General features: G+C 37.3%; 1 protein-coding gene across 1 annotated transcript in view; it reads right to left on the minus strand.

Annotated features, from left to right (window-relative positions):
- The window catches only part of LOC137385883 (uncharacterized), a 39842-nt gene that overhangs the window by 6085 nt on the left and 15648 nt on the right, over positions 1–18109 (minus strand). The window contains exons 2-8 of the mRNA XM_068072474.1: positions 15840–15978; positions 14671–14814; positions 13072–13220; positions 11669–11724; positions 10724–10907; positions 9014–9089; positions 7966–8103 (exon numbers count right to left, since the gene is read on the minus strand). Coding sequence (XP_067928575.1) covers positions 7966–8103; positions 9014–9089; positions 10724–10907; positions 11669–11724; positions 13072–13220; positions 14671–14814; positions 15840–15978 — 886 coding nt within the window. The remainder of the gene's footprint in view (positions 1–7965; positions 8104–9013; positions 9090–10723; positions 10908–11668; positions 11725–13071; positions 13221–14670; positions 14815–15839; positions 15979–18109) is intronic.

Consider the following 18109-nt stretch of genomic DNA (forward strand, 5'->3'; position numbering starts at 1 on the left):
CTTTGTGCTCATTTCATCTAAAAGTTGTAAACTTTTCAAAATACCTAAAAACAGCCAGCCAGAGACTTTATTAAAATGATAACTGAGAATGTAACACTGATGTTATGCTTGATAGTCCCTGGGGATTTTTAGATAAACTAATATTGGCTGTTGCCAGTAAGTTATATTAGGTCTACAGTTGGTGGTGATGTTTTATGACATTCCAAAACAGATGTAATAGCTGAGAATTACACATAATCCCTATTATTATAGCTGCAGGTATAACGTAAACGAAAAACTAAGATTCTTTAAAATAATTTGTCTTTATTTATTCTATATACAGTCAAACATGGATAACTCGAACTTCACGGGACCGAGCGAAAGTGTTCGAATTATCAGAGCGTTCAAGTTATCAGAGCACTGTCACAAGTCCATGTATTTACTTATTTATTAGTAGATACATGTACATATACAAACTATAATATAAATCAAAAGCACAAATGGCTTGTTTCAAATTAAATGCTTCTAATGTAAAGTTTAAAACGTTTTTATCAAAAAGTATAGAGATTTTTCTATCACTTGAGATTGTTTTGTTGTTTGAGGTGATGTTATTGCCAGGACGTTTTTTAGATTGACATTGGCAAAACTTGATCGTTGTTGAAATGCTCAAAAGAAAAGACATCTTTTTCTTTTGAGCGTTTTACCCACGATCAACTTTGGCCGATTTTTCTTGAAATTTATGCAAAGATTACCTCACTTTACCTTGCTTCCGAAGGGCGATCGCTAAGCGGATGTTTGGTATAAATCAAATTTCACCAAACCCTTAGAAAAGTCGTTGACAAAAATATTTTGCCGATGGTGGTAATAACGACGCTTATGAATTACGAAAAGTTGAGGTTTGCCTCTATGGCTTGGAATAAAGTGATTTTCTAAAGCGATAACAACCGTTTCGGTAGCCGTTGGGCAAAAAACAGTTCGAATTAACAGTGTTGAGTTCGAGTTATCTATAACAATTTATCATTACGTGGGAACGGACCAAAGAAACCGTTCGAGTTAACCATGTGTTCGAGCTATCCATGGGCGAGTTATCCATGTTTGACTGTATATGAAACTAGCAGAATGCTTGGCGTTGCACGGGTATTGAAAACCAGCTTATAAACAGTGACAGGTAATGTAGTTGCCCGCCACTTGCCATTAGCCTAGCCCATTGCCAATGGCTAATTTGAGCAAGCTAGTAATTTAAACGTTCTAATAAGAGCCGTGAGAGCAAACTTTAGTGACGTTGTGCCGTAAAGTAAAGCTATGTGCATTTTAACCTAGATAATCACTCATATCATCCAATGAATCCATCAATCTGGCGCAGCTTAATTGTTAACATATTTGTCTGGTGAATGAGAGGTTCTGAGATCAAATACAGTAAGATGCCAGCTTTTAATTGAAAGATTTTAATAGCTTTAGCTGGACAAACTGAAGTACACACACAAACTTTGAGATTTATATATACAGTGCACCCTCAAAATACGATGTTAACCCGTTCCAAGACTGGCATCGTATGGCGGAAAAATCGTATGTCGGGGTATAAAAACCATTGTAATTATACAATGAAAAAAAGAAGGTAAAAATCGTCCAAAATTTTATAAAAATGCTGTACATATTGAAAATTAGTAACAAAATAGTATGTTAACTTTAGTAACTATAGTTACCTACAGTAGCTGCACTGTGTTAAGTGCACCTAGTGATTATAATCTGCAATACTGTGAAATTGTAATCTGTGTACCAAATGCAGATCGTACGGTAACAAGTTCTTACCTTCAAAAGGTACGCATAACATAAACGTTGAATTCACTCCAAATAAGTTTAGCTTGCCAAACTCACCCTTAAAACCAAGTTTTAGTATGTATTTTGAACCATTTTAATGAATTTCAACTGTTATCACGAAATTTTATCCTTCATAAGTTTCTGTCTTCACTTTCATTATAAAATTTAGCGTGTCTGGATGAAACCTTTTTCAACCAGAATTCAATAAGGCCGAGCAATGCAGTTATCGAAAGCGGCCTCTCACACACCTGACCATTTAATGGCTACCGAAAAGAAAAATGAAATTTTATTTACTATACAGGACGTACATACCTTTGGAGTAACGTGACTTAAGCTGGTATAGTGTAGCGAATAAAGCAGAGAGGAGGCAAATGGGTATCAATGCTAATTATGTTGCTGTACACTTGAAAATTAATTTAATACGTAATAAAATGGAATTTTTAGCAGGCTAAAGGTTGTCTAGCCCCGTCCAATTTTTCTTCTGGTTTAAAAGAAAAAAATGCTGGTGCAATGCAGAAAACTGTTAGCTAACTAAAGCTTGTAGAAGGATCCAGAGAAGGTGCTACAGTAGTTTGTCTTGTATGGAATGTGCACAAAAATCAATGTAACCATACGTAAAAAGTTTGTACATATTTATACCCTAGAGGAAAGGGCTTCAACAAGTTTCAGAAAGTAATGTAAATGCGTCAACTAACTTGAGTAGTTAATTATATGAGTTACATACGTACGATTAATTGTATTCACGTAGGAGATAACAAGCCCACCTGCAAAGACATGGTTAAACAAGAAAATAAAACAAAATCAAAAGAAAACAAATAAAACGAATAAAATATGAAAAACATGCCACACAAGAGATAATTAATACATATTATACATGCATTGTTTTAATGTACCAGTCCACATCAGTAAATTAAACACTTGAAATCTTTCTGCCAATGTTGGGTTTCTGTATCTTCTACTTCCTCGCCTTTACTAAATGGTTGCTCCTTTTGAATGCTGATCGCGTGCATGACTTAGCTCCTTCAAATCTTCAGTCGGAAGCTCTTTCTTGTGCTTGCTTTAATGGAGTTCATGTTGTAATAATAATTGCAAATGCTGATTGGTTGCGATCATATTCCTTGATAATGTTAATAATACGGGTGCCTTCTTATTTACGACATCCAACTTTGTTGACATAGAAATCAATTTTCCTTCGTTTTGTAACGTTTGTATCGGTCTCAGATTCCATAGCTAACGAATTAAATGTAGATACTTGTAGTTATATACGTATGCTGACTTAAAAGTTTATAGTAAAAGATATAATAACACTACAAATGAATATTTGCTCTCGCTTGTGTATTTTACACGAAATTTCCCACGCGGAATGCTGACATGAGAGAAGTCGATCATCGTGTCTCTTCTAAACGTTCTGAAAATGCTTTCGGCAAACTATATTTCGATGTCTTTTTTATTTCGACGTGCGTTATGAGCACACTGATCGCCAAATTTTAACTCAGCGAAACTTTTCTCAAAATCGTATGGTGAAATAAAATTTGTATAGCGAGGTGAAGATATCACAATGTTTGACTTCCTAAGGTGAAAAAATCGTATATCAGGGTAGTCGTATCTCGAGGGTGCACTGTATATAAAATATACATATTATTAATTATTATCATTATATATAATTACTGTTTTTAAATATAAATAAGAATACCAATACTCAATACTATTACTATAATGCGGTCAACCTAATTTTTAAAGAGTCTGGTGGTAGACGGCAGACCTTGACCTCCCTCATCAGATAGCCTATATATTTATATATATGCCTAACACCACTTAGTGCAGGGGTTCCCAACATTTTTTATTCAGTTCCCACTTATGTTTTTTCATAAATTTGATTACTCACGCACTTTTAACTCACATGACTAAAAACGACCAATACAATTTGTTATGTTTCTGCACAGAAGCAATTAAATAGAGTATTAAATTAGAGAAATGGTTTATTGCACACTCCAGAGACAACTGATTTGATAACAGAAAACCCAAGTATTTATATGTTTGGTCATAGAAAAGCTTTGTAAAAAGCTACAAGCATTATTAATAGCTATAATGAGACAGTACTATATAATATTAGCTTGTATAAAGCTTTAGCTAAAAAGCATGTTTGTTGGCAAAGTACCAGTAATACTTGGCACTTGCATGACACCTCCTCACTAAGCTAAAGGTTCTTTCTGGTTCTCTTAGACCTTCGGGGTTTGTCTCTGCTATACTCATCTCCATCAGGTAGACGAGGGTTGCGTGGTCTTCTAGACGGAGGTTGCTCTGTTACAGTTGTAGGGGCTGGTAGTTGCAGTTTTGTCTCCTCTGTTATATCAGGTTTATCTCCAGGGTCTTGATCTTCTTCTGTTGAGTATCTTGGTCTGAGTTGTTCAACATGTCTTCTCCAAGTAGGTCCCTTTGGTACCACTTTGACATTGAGACTACGAGTTCCATATATCTTAGTAACAATGGCTGGAACCCATCTAGGTTGTCTGTTGCGTTTAGGTCCATGATACAAGGCATAGCATGGTGCTCCAAGATTGTAGCTGTGTATCTTGCTAACTGTCTTTTCTGCCGATCGGTTGACTTCTCTGGATTGATGAAACTGTGCTATGTGTGCGGGTGATGGCAATAGGGTGTCAATAAACCGTCGACCATACAGGTACTGGTGATACTTCTTTAGAGCAAATATGATTGAGAGAGCTTCTTTTTGTATTTGTCCATATTTCCTCTGTGTGCTGGTCAGTGTTTTTGAAACATTGGCTATTGGTCTCTCACTTCCATCAGGATAACGATGAAATAGTACAGCTCCCAGTCCAGTTTCTGAAGCATCACATGAGATTCCAATGTCAAGATCTGGGTTGAAGTGTGCTAAGACACTATCAGTTGATAGCATATCTTTCAGTTTGTTGAAGCTCTTTTCTTGTTCAGTGCCCCACTTCCAGGTCTCTCCTTTGCGTGTCAGTTTGTGCAATGGTCCTGTGAGTTGTGACAGATTGGGTATGAACTTGCTGTAGAATTGTGTAGCTCCTAAGAAAGATCTTAGCTGAGTTAAGTCTGTTGGGACTGGCATCTGTTGTACTGCATCTGCCTTCTTTCCTTTAGTGATTCCCTTTGAAGTGAGTTTGTGTTCCAGATACTCTACTGTAGGTTGAGCAAAACAGCACTTGTCTTTTCTACATCTGAGCCCTCTTTCTTCTAATCTTTGAAGAAGTCGACGTAAGTTTTGTAGATGGCTCTCTGCATTGGCTCCACTCACTAGTATATCATCTCGGTATACTGCTACTCCTGGGAGGTCTTGTGTCAGTTGCTCCATGATTTCTTGAAAATACCCTGGTGCTGAGCTTATGCCAAAGGGCAACCTCTTCTGTAGTAGTACTCCTCGGTGTGTTGATAGTGCTAGTCGTCGTTGACTTTCTGGTGCCAACAATATTTGATTGTAGGCATCTGCTAAATCAATCTTTGTGTAGCAATAGCCTCCACCTAGTTTTCTGATTAGATCTTCTGGTAGTGGGATAGGTTTCCTATGCGTTTCTAGCTGATTATTGATAGTCTTGGAGTAGTCTCCACATACTCTGATCTTCCCTGCAGCTTGACCTGTTGTAGATTTGCGTACAGGTACAACTGGTGTTCCATACTGGTTGAATTGAGTTGGTTCCCATATGCCTTTAGCTACACCTGCTTCGTATGCTTGGTTGAGCTCTTTTGTCAAGGCAATAGGAACTGGTCTGGGTCGGCAGAAGACTGGCTTTGTTGAAGGTTTGAAGTTTATCTTTAGTTCAAAGTTCTTGAGACATCCTAGCTCGTCTTTGAATATTTCTGGAAATTCTTTGCACATCTTACACTTGATTTGTAACCTCCCATCTGGCTGGTTCTCTGTGATTGTTGATACAAGGTTCTGTTGTAGCTTGTCATCAATAGAGATGCCTAGTTGCTGTATAGCAGTTCTTCCTAGTAGGTTGAGATCTTGTACAGCACTAATCACAAATAGTAGTCTGACTTCTTTCTGTGCATCCAATTGGGCAGTTAGCTCACATCTGTCAAGCGTCTCTATGAGATGTCCTGAGGCTGATTTGTAGTTAACTGTAGTAGGTTTTAGGTTTGGCTTTCCTAGCTTCTCCCATATTGATTTACAGATGAAGTTGTCACATGCTCCAGTGTCCAGTTCAAGTGTGAAGTTGTCTCCCTCCAGTTGATGTTTTCAGCAAGTTTCACCATCTTGGTTGATGTGCATTCTATCATCTTTACTGGTTTTTCTGCTACAGATGATTTCTTTTTCTTGCATGCTCTTTCTATGTGACCTTGTTTAGAACAAAAGTTGCAGGTGGCTGCTTTGAATCTGCAGTCATCCGCTGTATGGTTAGTTCGGTCACATCTGTAGCATAGCTTTCCTTCCTTCTGCTTGTCAGGTGTAGAGTTGTTTTTCTGGATTGGTTTGTATCTTGATTTCTGTTGAGCAACCTTGTTGACTTTAGACGAGTTTCCATAAACTGTCTCTTTGGCAACTTTAGCTGCTTCTTCTGTTTCCTGTGCTACCTGTATAGCTTTGTTGAAGTTGAGTTCATTGTCCTTGACCTTGAAGAGAGATTTGAGAACTGCTTCATTGTTTACAGAGCAGATAAATCTTGTTCTGAGAGCCTCATCTAATGGATCTGTAATGTCTATGAAGGCACATGTAGTTGCATCTTGACGAATTCTGGCAGCTAACTCTTGAATAGTTTCTCCAGGTTTCCTCTGCATGTCACTCCAATACTTGTAACGCTCTCTAACAATGAAGCGCTTAGGGTCATACTGGTCTTTGAGAAATTCCAGTATTTCATCCATGTTGAGGTCGTTGATCTGCTTGGGTGTTGAAAGCTGAGCTGCCATATTACTAAGCTGCTTGTAGAGTGTAGGCTGTTGGTTGGTGAGAAAAGTGCCAGCAATCTTGTCTTGATGAATAGAATTTGCTGCAATGAATGTGTTGAATCTGTCTATGTAATCTGTTAGTAGCTCTGCTGTTGGGTCAAAACCTGGGAAGGCTGGAACAGCGGTTGCAGCTGTTTCTTGTTTCCGTTGTAGGTTTTGTAGTAGTAGCTCCATCAGTTTCTTATTCTCCTCCATTCTTTCATCTTGCTGACGTCTGTATTCCTCTTGTTGCTGCTTGAACTCCTCATGCTGCTGTTGTCTATGCTCTTCTTGCTGCTTTCTCTGCTCCTCTTGCTGCTGTCTCTGGTCCTCCTGCTGCTTCTGCATTAGCTTGATCAGGTCTGCTACTTCTGCCATTGTAGTGGTGCAATTTTGAACAGTTACACTTGTAATAAACTAGAACTCTTTGTATCGATTTTATCAATGATAAAATCTGAACAACACTCTTTGTAACTGTTCAAAAGAGAAATCCTTGTCGCCAATTAGCTTCTGTTATGTTTCTGCACAGAAGCAATTAAATAGAGTATTAAATTAGAGAAATGGTTTATTGCACACTCCAGAGACAACTGATTTGATAACAGAAAACCCAAGTATTTATATGTTTGGTCATAGAAAAGCTTTGTAAAAAGCTACAAGCATTATTAATAGCTATAATGAGACAGTACTATATAATATTAGCTTGTATAAAGCTTTAGCTAAAAAGCATGTTTGTTGGCAAAGTACCAGTAATACTTGGCACTTGCATGACACAATTTATAATCCTATTTTATTGTACATATCTAAACATATAACATTAATTTTTATACCGTATGCACACAACACACAACAATACATGACCTTCGGCATGGTGGTGAATTGGTTGATGACTAGGCTAACTTACTATCCAATGCAAATCTGGATGGATGTGTTGACATATATATCTGGATTCTGACTACTAGCTCATTATTAGCAACTAATATTATAGATAAAATCAAAATGTTAAATGATGAAACCTAAACTCACACGGCACTGCAGGACACAAATTAAAAATTTATCAAATCAGGCAACTCTCTGTTTCCCCTTTTTATATTGAAAATTTCCCCTAGGGGGATTCCTCCCTGGTTGGGAACCCCTGACATAGTGTAATTAAAAACATTTGTTTATATAAACTGATAACATAATGCTGACAAGACAAGCAAATATACACTATTCAATGCTGCCACTTTGAAACCGAAAGATTTAATGCAGATATCAGCTACAAACCTTCAGCATGATTCTGTGACTCCCTGCTCATCTCTCCAAATTGACTCTCAAAAACCTCAAGAGTGTACTTCTTGAACAGTTTCTTCTCATCAGAGCTCAGTTTCCTAGATTTTACCTTCTCAAATTGGTGTCTGAGTTCTACAAGTTTCATATGCAATGACTGCCTCAGACAGCATAGCTCTATTCAAGGGCGCATAGCCTATTATAATATGTCTCAACCAAAGCAAAGATTATATGAATCTCTTGCCGATTATGTTTATTGGATAGCCAGCCAATCAGAAACTTCAAAGCAGATTACAAAAATAAAGTACATCATAGGAAGAAAAAGTTGTGAACAAAAAGTCAAAATTGATGGGACTATGCCTTCCAGTACATTCTTTTCAAACTACATAGAATTGACAAAATCTCAGAGACATTTAAAATGAAAAATGTAGATATATAAGTTTTTTGCAACACCAGTGTTTTAAAACGAATTATTATTGTAAAAATTGCTAGCAGCATCCTATTTTTCATTTCACTAAGTTTGTCTGGATGGAATAGTGAGGTAATTATAACAATTTTGAAAAATGAGCCCATTACTATCGCAGCAAATTTTAATGAGCAGCGTGACACTGCGCCGCATGTGTCAATAACGCTAAATTTAATATGTTACCGTTATTAACACATTAAATAATACCAGACGAAGCAGTGATTAATAAGAGATTATAAGACTTTGTGAATTATTCTCTAGTTTCAGACCTCTAGAGACCTCTAGAAGTCACAAATTTCTCGTGTAGACACCAAGTCATCCGTCACACTGACAATTCAAATATGTCAGCAATTATTCTGTGCCAGGTTGAAGTGTGTCACCACAAATGTTTTTAAATGATACACACATCTGATTTAGTAGTGCTAGTTTGTGACCCCCTCAAGTGCTTTCATTAACAATTAATGGATATCGAGAATTAATTTTTTGACATAACTTTTCTGTGATGAATTTTATGGCAAGTAAATCACATCTAATCTCCATTGTGACTTTTATTTACCTACATGTAACCTTATAACTTACCAGAAACCTTCAAAGCGTAGGGATCCAAACGGTTCATGTCCAGCTTTCGAAAGAATGACCTGACTGAACTCATAAACTACAATGAGATCCCAGGTTACGAATTGAAGACAGCGAAATATGATACTACAATTCATGTGAGTCGTACCTATTTTACAATTATCAAGTCTACGACACAGAAAATGTCTGATGACTATCAATTAAGTTGAGATCACTTACTAGACAAAAAAAATGATTGTTACAAAGCTGTGGTCAAAGTTGTCTAAATTTGGTTATATCACAAGCAGGTTTACAAAATTTTTATTTATCATGTACACGCTACTTCCTGCTATACTACCTTTTATTGGCTGAACTTCAGAGATTTATTAGAAGTCAGCAGTGAGCAGGGCTGGCTCGGTTTAATCCATGTTGTTTAATCCCGGTTTAAACCAGCCTAAAAAACCGGTTTTCATGGTTTTTTCATTACTTTTTGTGAAAAACATAATATTTTAAGCTCTTATTTGTTCATTAGCGATAGAAATGCAATTATATGTAATTATCAGCTATGGAAGTTTAATTAGGACACAGTAGTAAATTGATGGCAGAGCTCCAGTTGAAACTACATGAAATCCCAACACAACAATGAATTAGTGAATTTCATTTTCAATTGTTTGTATCAAGCGATATGATGATCTCTTTAATGATGAAATATAAAAACCATGTGAAATATACTAATCCAATCATCGTCTCTAATAATGAATGAATACTTTCTCAAGTCTGGCCAGTGAGAAAGGATTACTTATAATTGGAAATTAAATCAATAAATTCCTTTTGGGCAAAAGCTTCAAGTTTGCAAACTAAGATTTCATTTATTGGTCACAAGCCAAAATAGTTGGATTGTTAGAATTCATTTTATCAAGTTTTTTGTGTTTTTAAAAGTTAAAGTTGTGCCTCAAACTTCCAACATGCCTCGCAAACAGGATCCCGTTTGGCAGTTTTTCACTTAAACTGCAAAAGGCAAAGGTTTTAAGGCAAAATGTAATAGGTGTGCTGTCGTAACGCGAGGTCAGACAGATAGTCTTAAAGCTCTCGTAGCAAAATGTTAAGCTGACAACACCAATTTAGACAGTGATGCTAGTATTCAGGTGATAGAAGTTGAGTCATTTGCCACTGCTCCAAATACTAGCAATGCATCTGCATTATGCTCTGCAATACTACAGGACTAATCACTTGGATTAAAATTCTTACTTATACATAGAGCTGTATGTAAAATATTCACTTTATGTGATAAGATTTCTGCTCTGTATTTCATCGATCATGTTTGATTAGAGACTCATTCTGAAATTTCAATGTTTTCTCTCTTTTTTGCCATAACAACTCCCACAGTACCATCTTTAACAGATGATTTCACATATGTATGTTCAATACTCAATTATGCAGCTATAGTAAGTGATGTTAATTAGACTTTGAATTGCAAAAACCTTGGTAAATTATAAAAACCATAAAACCGGTTTAAACCATAATAACCGGTTTAACAAAACAACCTAGTTTTTTTTCGGTTTTTTCATAAAAACCATGGTTTTTTCCAACCCTAGCAGTGAGTAGTCTAAAGGGAGGCTTGGAATGAAACAATCGTCTGACAGAAAAAATTTCCTACCATGGGAATGGCTATTGAAACAGGTGGCAAGCATGACTGCGATCCTGAGTTCGTGAAATCAAACGATGACTGCCTACCGTAGGCTTGCTAGTGGTCGGCGATGACTTGTTAAGCAGGTCGTTGATTAAAGGTGTGCGATGGGAAGGACTCTTGATAGAAGCGATGACCATCTGCATGCTCCGATCGCTGCTCACCATTTGTCCAGTGCTTGCTATTTGCTGTAACCGGTCATGCATCGCCCCCTTCAGCCATGACTCCTTGCTGCCAACAATATTTCACACTATTGGTTAGAATTAATTATTTGCTCTGATGATTGTATTTGTGGCCGATTCTGGTAACGAGTGATGTTTACCGATACTAACAGCTTTATTAACCAATCTGAATTATCAACTTTACTTTCCCCTAAATATTTTACTGTCTAGTTTTCTGATAAAATGTTCTGTTGCTAGGTGACATCTCCTTCCTTTTTCTCTCAACTGTCACATGAGTATAAAAGACTCTTTTTATGCATGTACAGACTGCAACAGATGCTCAGCTATGGAATCGTCTACCATGCTTTGTACATTTGCATGCAAGTCAAGAAGTTTTCACTTCACATTAACTACAGCAAAAGATAGCACCGAGGGTAACTACTAAGCGCTGAAGTTGCTATAGCTTCAGCATTCCATTACACCGGAGTTGCCTTCTAACTGAGAGTGACAACTACTAAAAATAACAAAACTGATAACCTAACAACCAAAAAACTTGTTGGACTTGATATTTTGTGTCTAGCTTGTATAGAGAAAGGCAAGTTTAGTTACTATCTATGAACGAAACAGAGCGTAGCATTTGTTATCTCAGAGGCTAGGAGATATTGACATTTGGCAATTATCACTGCTCCTTATCCAGAGACAAACCATAGAGAAACTGTTGCAGCAGCATCCCTTTAGAATACGCCAGGACATACAAACACTTGCACTAAGTAAGAGCAGCATAGGTTAGTAAAAGGAGTCTAAAGACAGCTAAAAATTCAACACACTAACCTTATCTTGCTGTCTTTGCTTTCTTGATATTTTTGTAGCAATTTCTTATCAGGTGTCTATAAACACACAAACAGTGCTTACAGCATGACAGACACTCCACAAGTCTATAAACACACAAACAGTGCTTACAGCACGACAGACACTCCAGAAGTCTATAAACACACAAACAGTGCTTACAGCACGACAGACACTCCAGAAGTCTATAAACACACAAACAGTGCTTACAGCACGACAGACACTCCAGAAGTCTATAAACACACAAACAGTGCTTACAGCACGACAGACACTCCAGAAGTCTATAAACACACAAACAGTGCTTACAGCACGACAGACACTCCAGAAGTCTATAAACACACAAACTGTGCTTACAGCACGACAGACACTCCACAAGTCAACAAACACACAAACAGTGCTTACAGCACGACAGACACTCCAGAAGTCTACAAACACACAAACAGTGCTTACAGCACGACAGACACTCCAGAAGTCTACAAACACACAAACAGTGCTTACAGCACGACAGACACTCCAGAAGTCTACAAACACACAAACAGTGCTTACAGCACGACAGACACTCCAGAAGTCTATAAACACACAAACAGTGCTTACAGCACGACAGACACTCCAGAAGTCTATAAACACACAAACTGTGCTTACAGCACGACAGACACTCCAGAAGTCTACAAACACACAAACAGTGCTTACAGCACGACAGACACTCCAGAAGTCTATAAACACACAAACTGTGCTTACAGCACGACAGACACTCCAGAAGTCTACAAACACACAAACAGTGCTTACAGCACGACAGACACTCCAGAAGTCTACAAACACACAAACAGTGCTTACAGCACGACAGACACTCCAGAAGTCTATAAACACACAAACAGTGCTTACAGCACGACAGACACTCCAGAAGTCTATAAACACACAAACAGTGCTTACAGCACGACAGACACTCCAGAAAGCGAATATCACACCATGACAAGTGATAATTTAGATAAATTTGTGACCTGTTCACCCAAGGTCTTTGGTCTAATTTTAATGTCAATTAACATGAAAGAGATGACAACTCTTAATTTAATGTTTCATATGCCGTATAGTAATGGGCAATTAATTGATCACTACACATTGAACTCAACTTGCTACAAAAAGGGTCAATGGGTAATAAGTAAAGCTGGCCATGAATACCTTTATTATTATCCCTTCCTAGTTATTATCAACTAACCTCCAGACCAAATATGCAGCTCTACTTGCAATTCATAACTCTATGTCAAATACTTGCTAGGATATTTATTGATAACTACAGCATTTCAACAGCTTCATACTGTGAGCCTGTTAAACAAAGGATTATCCTTATTCAGAATAAGAAAGACAAGAAAACTCTTCAAATAACAGCATACCTGTGAGCCTGGTGAGTCCTGCTCGGGGTTTGAATCTGTCATGACTTTGAGCATGGCGATGCCAAAGGACTTGTCTTTACGGTACGGCTGAAAGCAAATGAGCTTGATTCGATCTGAAAGTTTTCCTCTCTGAGTTGAATCAAAATCTTCTACAAAAGTTCATTACAACCTGCAAAGTAGACTCTTAGGCCTATTTTAAAACTCATCAGACTACAACAAGCTCAGTACATGATGAGGTCTGATGTGGGTGACTGCTAGAGGCTTACAACTTCCTGTCGCACACCTTGCAAGCAGAAGTGATTTTGAGCCACATTGTTCAACAAGTTGCTCTAAGGCTTTGCTCGGTCCAATGTAGCCTGTCTTGACAAACTGTTGTTTCTGCGGAGTTGTCCCCCGTCGAGCGGGCGAGCAACAACAGCTTGTCACAAGACGTACTGCACCTGAAGCATCAGCTGCACTTATAGGGAGTTGTTCTCTTTCGTTTATGTGGCTTAGTTGCGATGTTATATCGGTCGCTCCATTGGTAATCATGTACGTAATCATAACTGATTTCGCGCAAAGATTTATGTAGAAAAAAATAAGATTACAACGTTTAACCAAAAACTGTTGGTTGTTTACAACTCTGTTGCAAACGTTAGTAAAACTTAAGAATAAAATAAATTGGAAATAAAATCCATAAAAACAAATAAAACTGACTGATACAAAAATAGAAATTAAACTGAGCGCACAAATAACGACATGTTTAGTCGCTGTTGTTGCCTAAGTTCTCAAGTTTTACTAAAGTTTACCGCAGAGACTGGTCACTGGTTAAACGTTGCAATCTTATTTTTTTCTACATAAATTTTTGCGCGAAATCCGTTATGATTACCAATGGAGCGATCGATTTAACATCGCAACCAAGCCGCATAGATGGAAGAGAACAACTCCCTATAAGTGCAGCTGATGCATCAGGTGCAGTACGTCTTGTGACAAGCTGTTGTGTTGCTCGCCCGCGTGACGGGGGACAACTCCGCAAAAACAACAGTTTGTCAAGACAGGCTAGGTCCAGAGCTGCCGTCTCATCCAAGTGCAAGAACTATGCTAAGAGGTGCAACGCTATGTGTACTTGAGCAATCTCAATAAAAAAAGCCGCTAAAAATCTATAAGGGTTTTATAATAAAAAATAGCAAGATAACCTAAAGTAAAACCTCCAGTTGAACACCATGGAGCTCATTTTTTCAACCCTTCTTCTATGGTGGCATTCTATTAGAGGTGGCGTTCAAATAAAGGTGGCATTCAAATAGAGGTTTTACGATAACTGTACAAAATTGTTAAGATCATAGGAAAAGTAAAATGTAGAAAATGTTCTGCACATGCAGCAACAAGACAGTCACACTTTGATAACTAGAGCTGACAACAAAGTCAACGAAGTGGGTAAAGAAGAGTCACCATCCGAAACTAAATAATACATAATAATATATACTATACCACGTCAAGCTTTTGATCAGCACTTGGATTTAAGAAAGTAAAATGGCAATCGATATAATATTTCTTCTAAATTTTTATGAATGATGCAATGAATACGATAGGGGAGATAACTGTACTACACAGTTTTCCTACCGGATTTGAACATTTTGACAGCGTGGAGATTTTTGCCCATTCTGCTATCGGACACTGTCATGAATGTTGACTGGTTTATCAGCGTTGCGTAGGGGCCATCATCACACCCAACCTGCACTTCCACAGAAAAACTGCCATGGTTACCTACAGAAGTGAAAGCAAACGTAATTGCAGCCGCCTACAACCAGCTAAAAGTAAAATCAATAATATGGTTGACAAGTTTACCAACAAGACAGCAGCAAAAAAGATAATACACGTCGCAGCTGGGAGCAAGAAATAACAGACTACAAATCTCGAAGAAGAATGTCATTGTGAATATATTTAATATGTATTTAATGATGAATTTCAACAAAATTGTAGATTTGTCAGAAAGAATCAGTATTTTTCTATCATTTGCGATTATTTTTGATGTTTTCGTGATCTGACTGTCAGGATGTTTCAAGATTGAAATTGACAAAATTTGATCGACGTTAAAATGCTCAGAAAACGATATCATTTTCAGACTTCTCTAAAATGGTGTCAGTAGTCATACATATTGTCTATAAGTGGTAAACATACTGTCTCATCGGCACTGGGTACTCATATATGTTTACACAGCATTTAGAGAGATAAGTCGGACAACATGTAACCAACCTATCTTTAAATTATTAAAAACACCTATAGAAATGTATCCGAAGATATATTTGAGGTTTCATTTTAACAATCAAGAGTAAATACAAAATAAAGTAGATGTGAATAGAGACTGCAACTTGAGCGCAATAGCTGATGTCAAAACGAGACGGACAAACAGGAAATGCAACTACTACCGTCATTTTTGAAGACGTATTTTTCTTCTGAGTGTTTTAACCGTGATCAAGTTTGTCGATTTTACTTTTGAAACATCCTGGCAGTCAGATCCCGTCAAACATCCAAAATAATAGTAAATGATAGAAAAATGCTGATACTTTCTGATAAAATCTACTAAAATTTTGTGTAAGGTCATCTTTAAACTGCCTATTCTAGTCTGATGCAATCTTTCTGTAGATGGAAGTACAAAGAGGAGGTGAAAGGAATGTGAAAACACTACAATTGGAAGGTAAGTCTTAATAGCATGCGTATCAGTTGGCGCTCAGTTGATATAAGCAATACTCACCGATGTCTATGTGTGTTATGATATAAGCGATACTCACCGATGTCTATGTGCGTTATGACACAGCTCTTAGTAAGCCGTAAGCTAACATCCACTCGATTTAGTTTGGAGTCAAGAGCAGAGCGTAACCAACTCCCTCCTGATGAATTTAACAAATTGGAGGCTGGATTCCTTTGATCCTATATTCAAGAAGTATAAGTTTATTCATTAAAAATTATACATTAAATATTTATATATATACCTATTTCTCAAAGTTTGTGTATATGTGCTTGTGTTTGTCCAGCCATAGCTATTAATATCTTGGAATAAGGAATCCATATCACAGACAATTTGATCTCAGAGCCTCCGGTTAACCAGTCCAATGCCTTATCAATTCAGCCACACGAGCTTGACAGATTCATTAGGCAATATATGTCACTATATGGGAGTGAATACGCTACCGCTCTCCATCACGACGCCATCACCATCATGAGAAGCGGTAGCTCATGTTAGTAAGCTTACTCAAATTATCCATTGGCAATGTGCCAGGCTAATAGCAAATGGCAGTCAACTCTCATTGCCAATAAGCAAATTTTTAATACCCGGGCAACACCGGGTAGCACAGCTAGTTAAAATATATATACAGGTTGACTAAATACAGAGCAATAGTCCACTAAAGTTGAGACTGTTCCGAAACCATCTTGAAAAACAGTATTATTTTTTATATGATATAAAGTAGGAGAGTGGTGACGTCCTGCAAAAGCCGGCTGATATTTATGTATAGCGAGAAGGACTATTATCGACTACTATTACAAGCCCAAACTATCTAATGACGAGTTATATCGAAGCAACCGTATGGCTCAGCAACTGTGAATTTCTTTGAGATATTTTGCTGGTTAGCCTCATAAATCATAGCAAACCTTCAAAGCAGGCAGCGATTATTGAAACCTAATGCTAAGAAACAGAAACCTTGTAGTGGTTCGAGCAACGACGCTCTAGCAAACGTTAGTATTAATATTAGCGACTTTTCTTTCAGGGAGTCATCAACATCGTAGTAGTAGAAAGATCTGAAGCTTTCACAAGCATCAGTATAATTGTTCTCTCTAAACGCTACCTGCTTGCTACCTGCATGCTATGTTAAATTTCGGTGGAGTTTAGCTGAACGAGTAAAACCACCAACTGCTTCAATAGATAGAAAAAAGGGTTTTGAATCTGATGTGTTTAGCTGGCTTCTAGAGTTTGCCATGTTGGAGCATTTTTATGATCTCTTGTCAGTAATCTTGCTGTATTTCTTTAGTTTCCAGGTTGGCACCTGCGCCAATAAAAAACCAATTTATTGACTACTTCCATTCATTCTTATGTGCAAAAGAATATTTTCGAGGGAGAATCTAGAGTTACAATAAGATTCTGCGGAAGCATAAGCGTGGTAGATGGACCTTCAGAAAAGGCATTGCTGCAAAAGCAGGCGGAAACTGCATGAAACTGAACTGTAATAATTTGAGACTGAACAATTGGTGATTCCATATAGCCTGATTACGAAAAACAACAAAATTTATAGGTTATGAAAAATCTAACATAAGAAAATACAGTCAGATTTGGGTTCAACAATAGTGCCTGCCGAGAATTGGTAAAGAAGCGAAATAGAAATAGACACAAGTGGCTATAAAGTACATTCACAATGTGGCCTATACAGTGCACCCTCACGATACGGTTTTGATCTGTTTTAGGGTTGGCATCGTACGGTGTAAAAATCGTATGTGGGTGTATAGAAACCTGTAGTAATTATATAATGCAAACATCCTGGATAAAAATTGTCAAAGTTTTATATAAGTGATGTACATATTAAAAATTAGTAACAAAATAGTATGACATCCTCAGTAACTATAGTTACCTACAGTAACGTCATTGTATTCAGTGGTTATGATCTGCAATGAAATGCAGCATTATACTGTACTGTAGGGAGTAATTACCTTTAAGACAGACGTACATATAGCAAACTTTGAATTCACCTCTAACAAATTTAGCTTACTAAACAAACACACCTAAAGCTAAGTTTTAGTTTGTATTTTGAACTATTTTACTGAATTTTAACTTTTTATCACTAAAATTTTATCACTTATCAGTTTCGGTCTTCGCTTTCACTACAACATTTAGCAGGCTGGTTTAAACTTTTTTCAACCTAACCTGGCAAGAAAGCCTGAACAATGCTGTTATCGTAATGAAGTAGATTTTTGTTAGCAGGTTAGAAGTTGTCTGACCTTCTGTTTGAAGAGATCGCAACTCCAACTTTGCTACTGGTTTTTAATTTTTTGGCTGTGTAAAAGCCCGGCA

This window comes from Watersipora subatra, chromosome 1 (genome assembly GCF_963576615.1).
Source record: "Watersipora subatra chromosome 1, tzWatSuba1.1, whole genome shotgun sequence".
NCBI lineage: Eukaryota > Metazoa > Bryozoa > Gymnolaemata > Cheilostomatida > Watersiporidae > Watersipora > Watersipora subatra.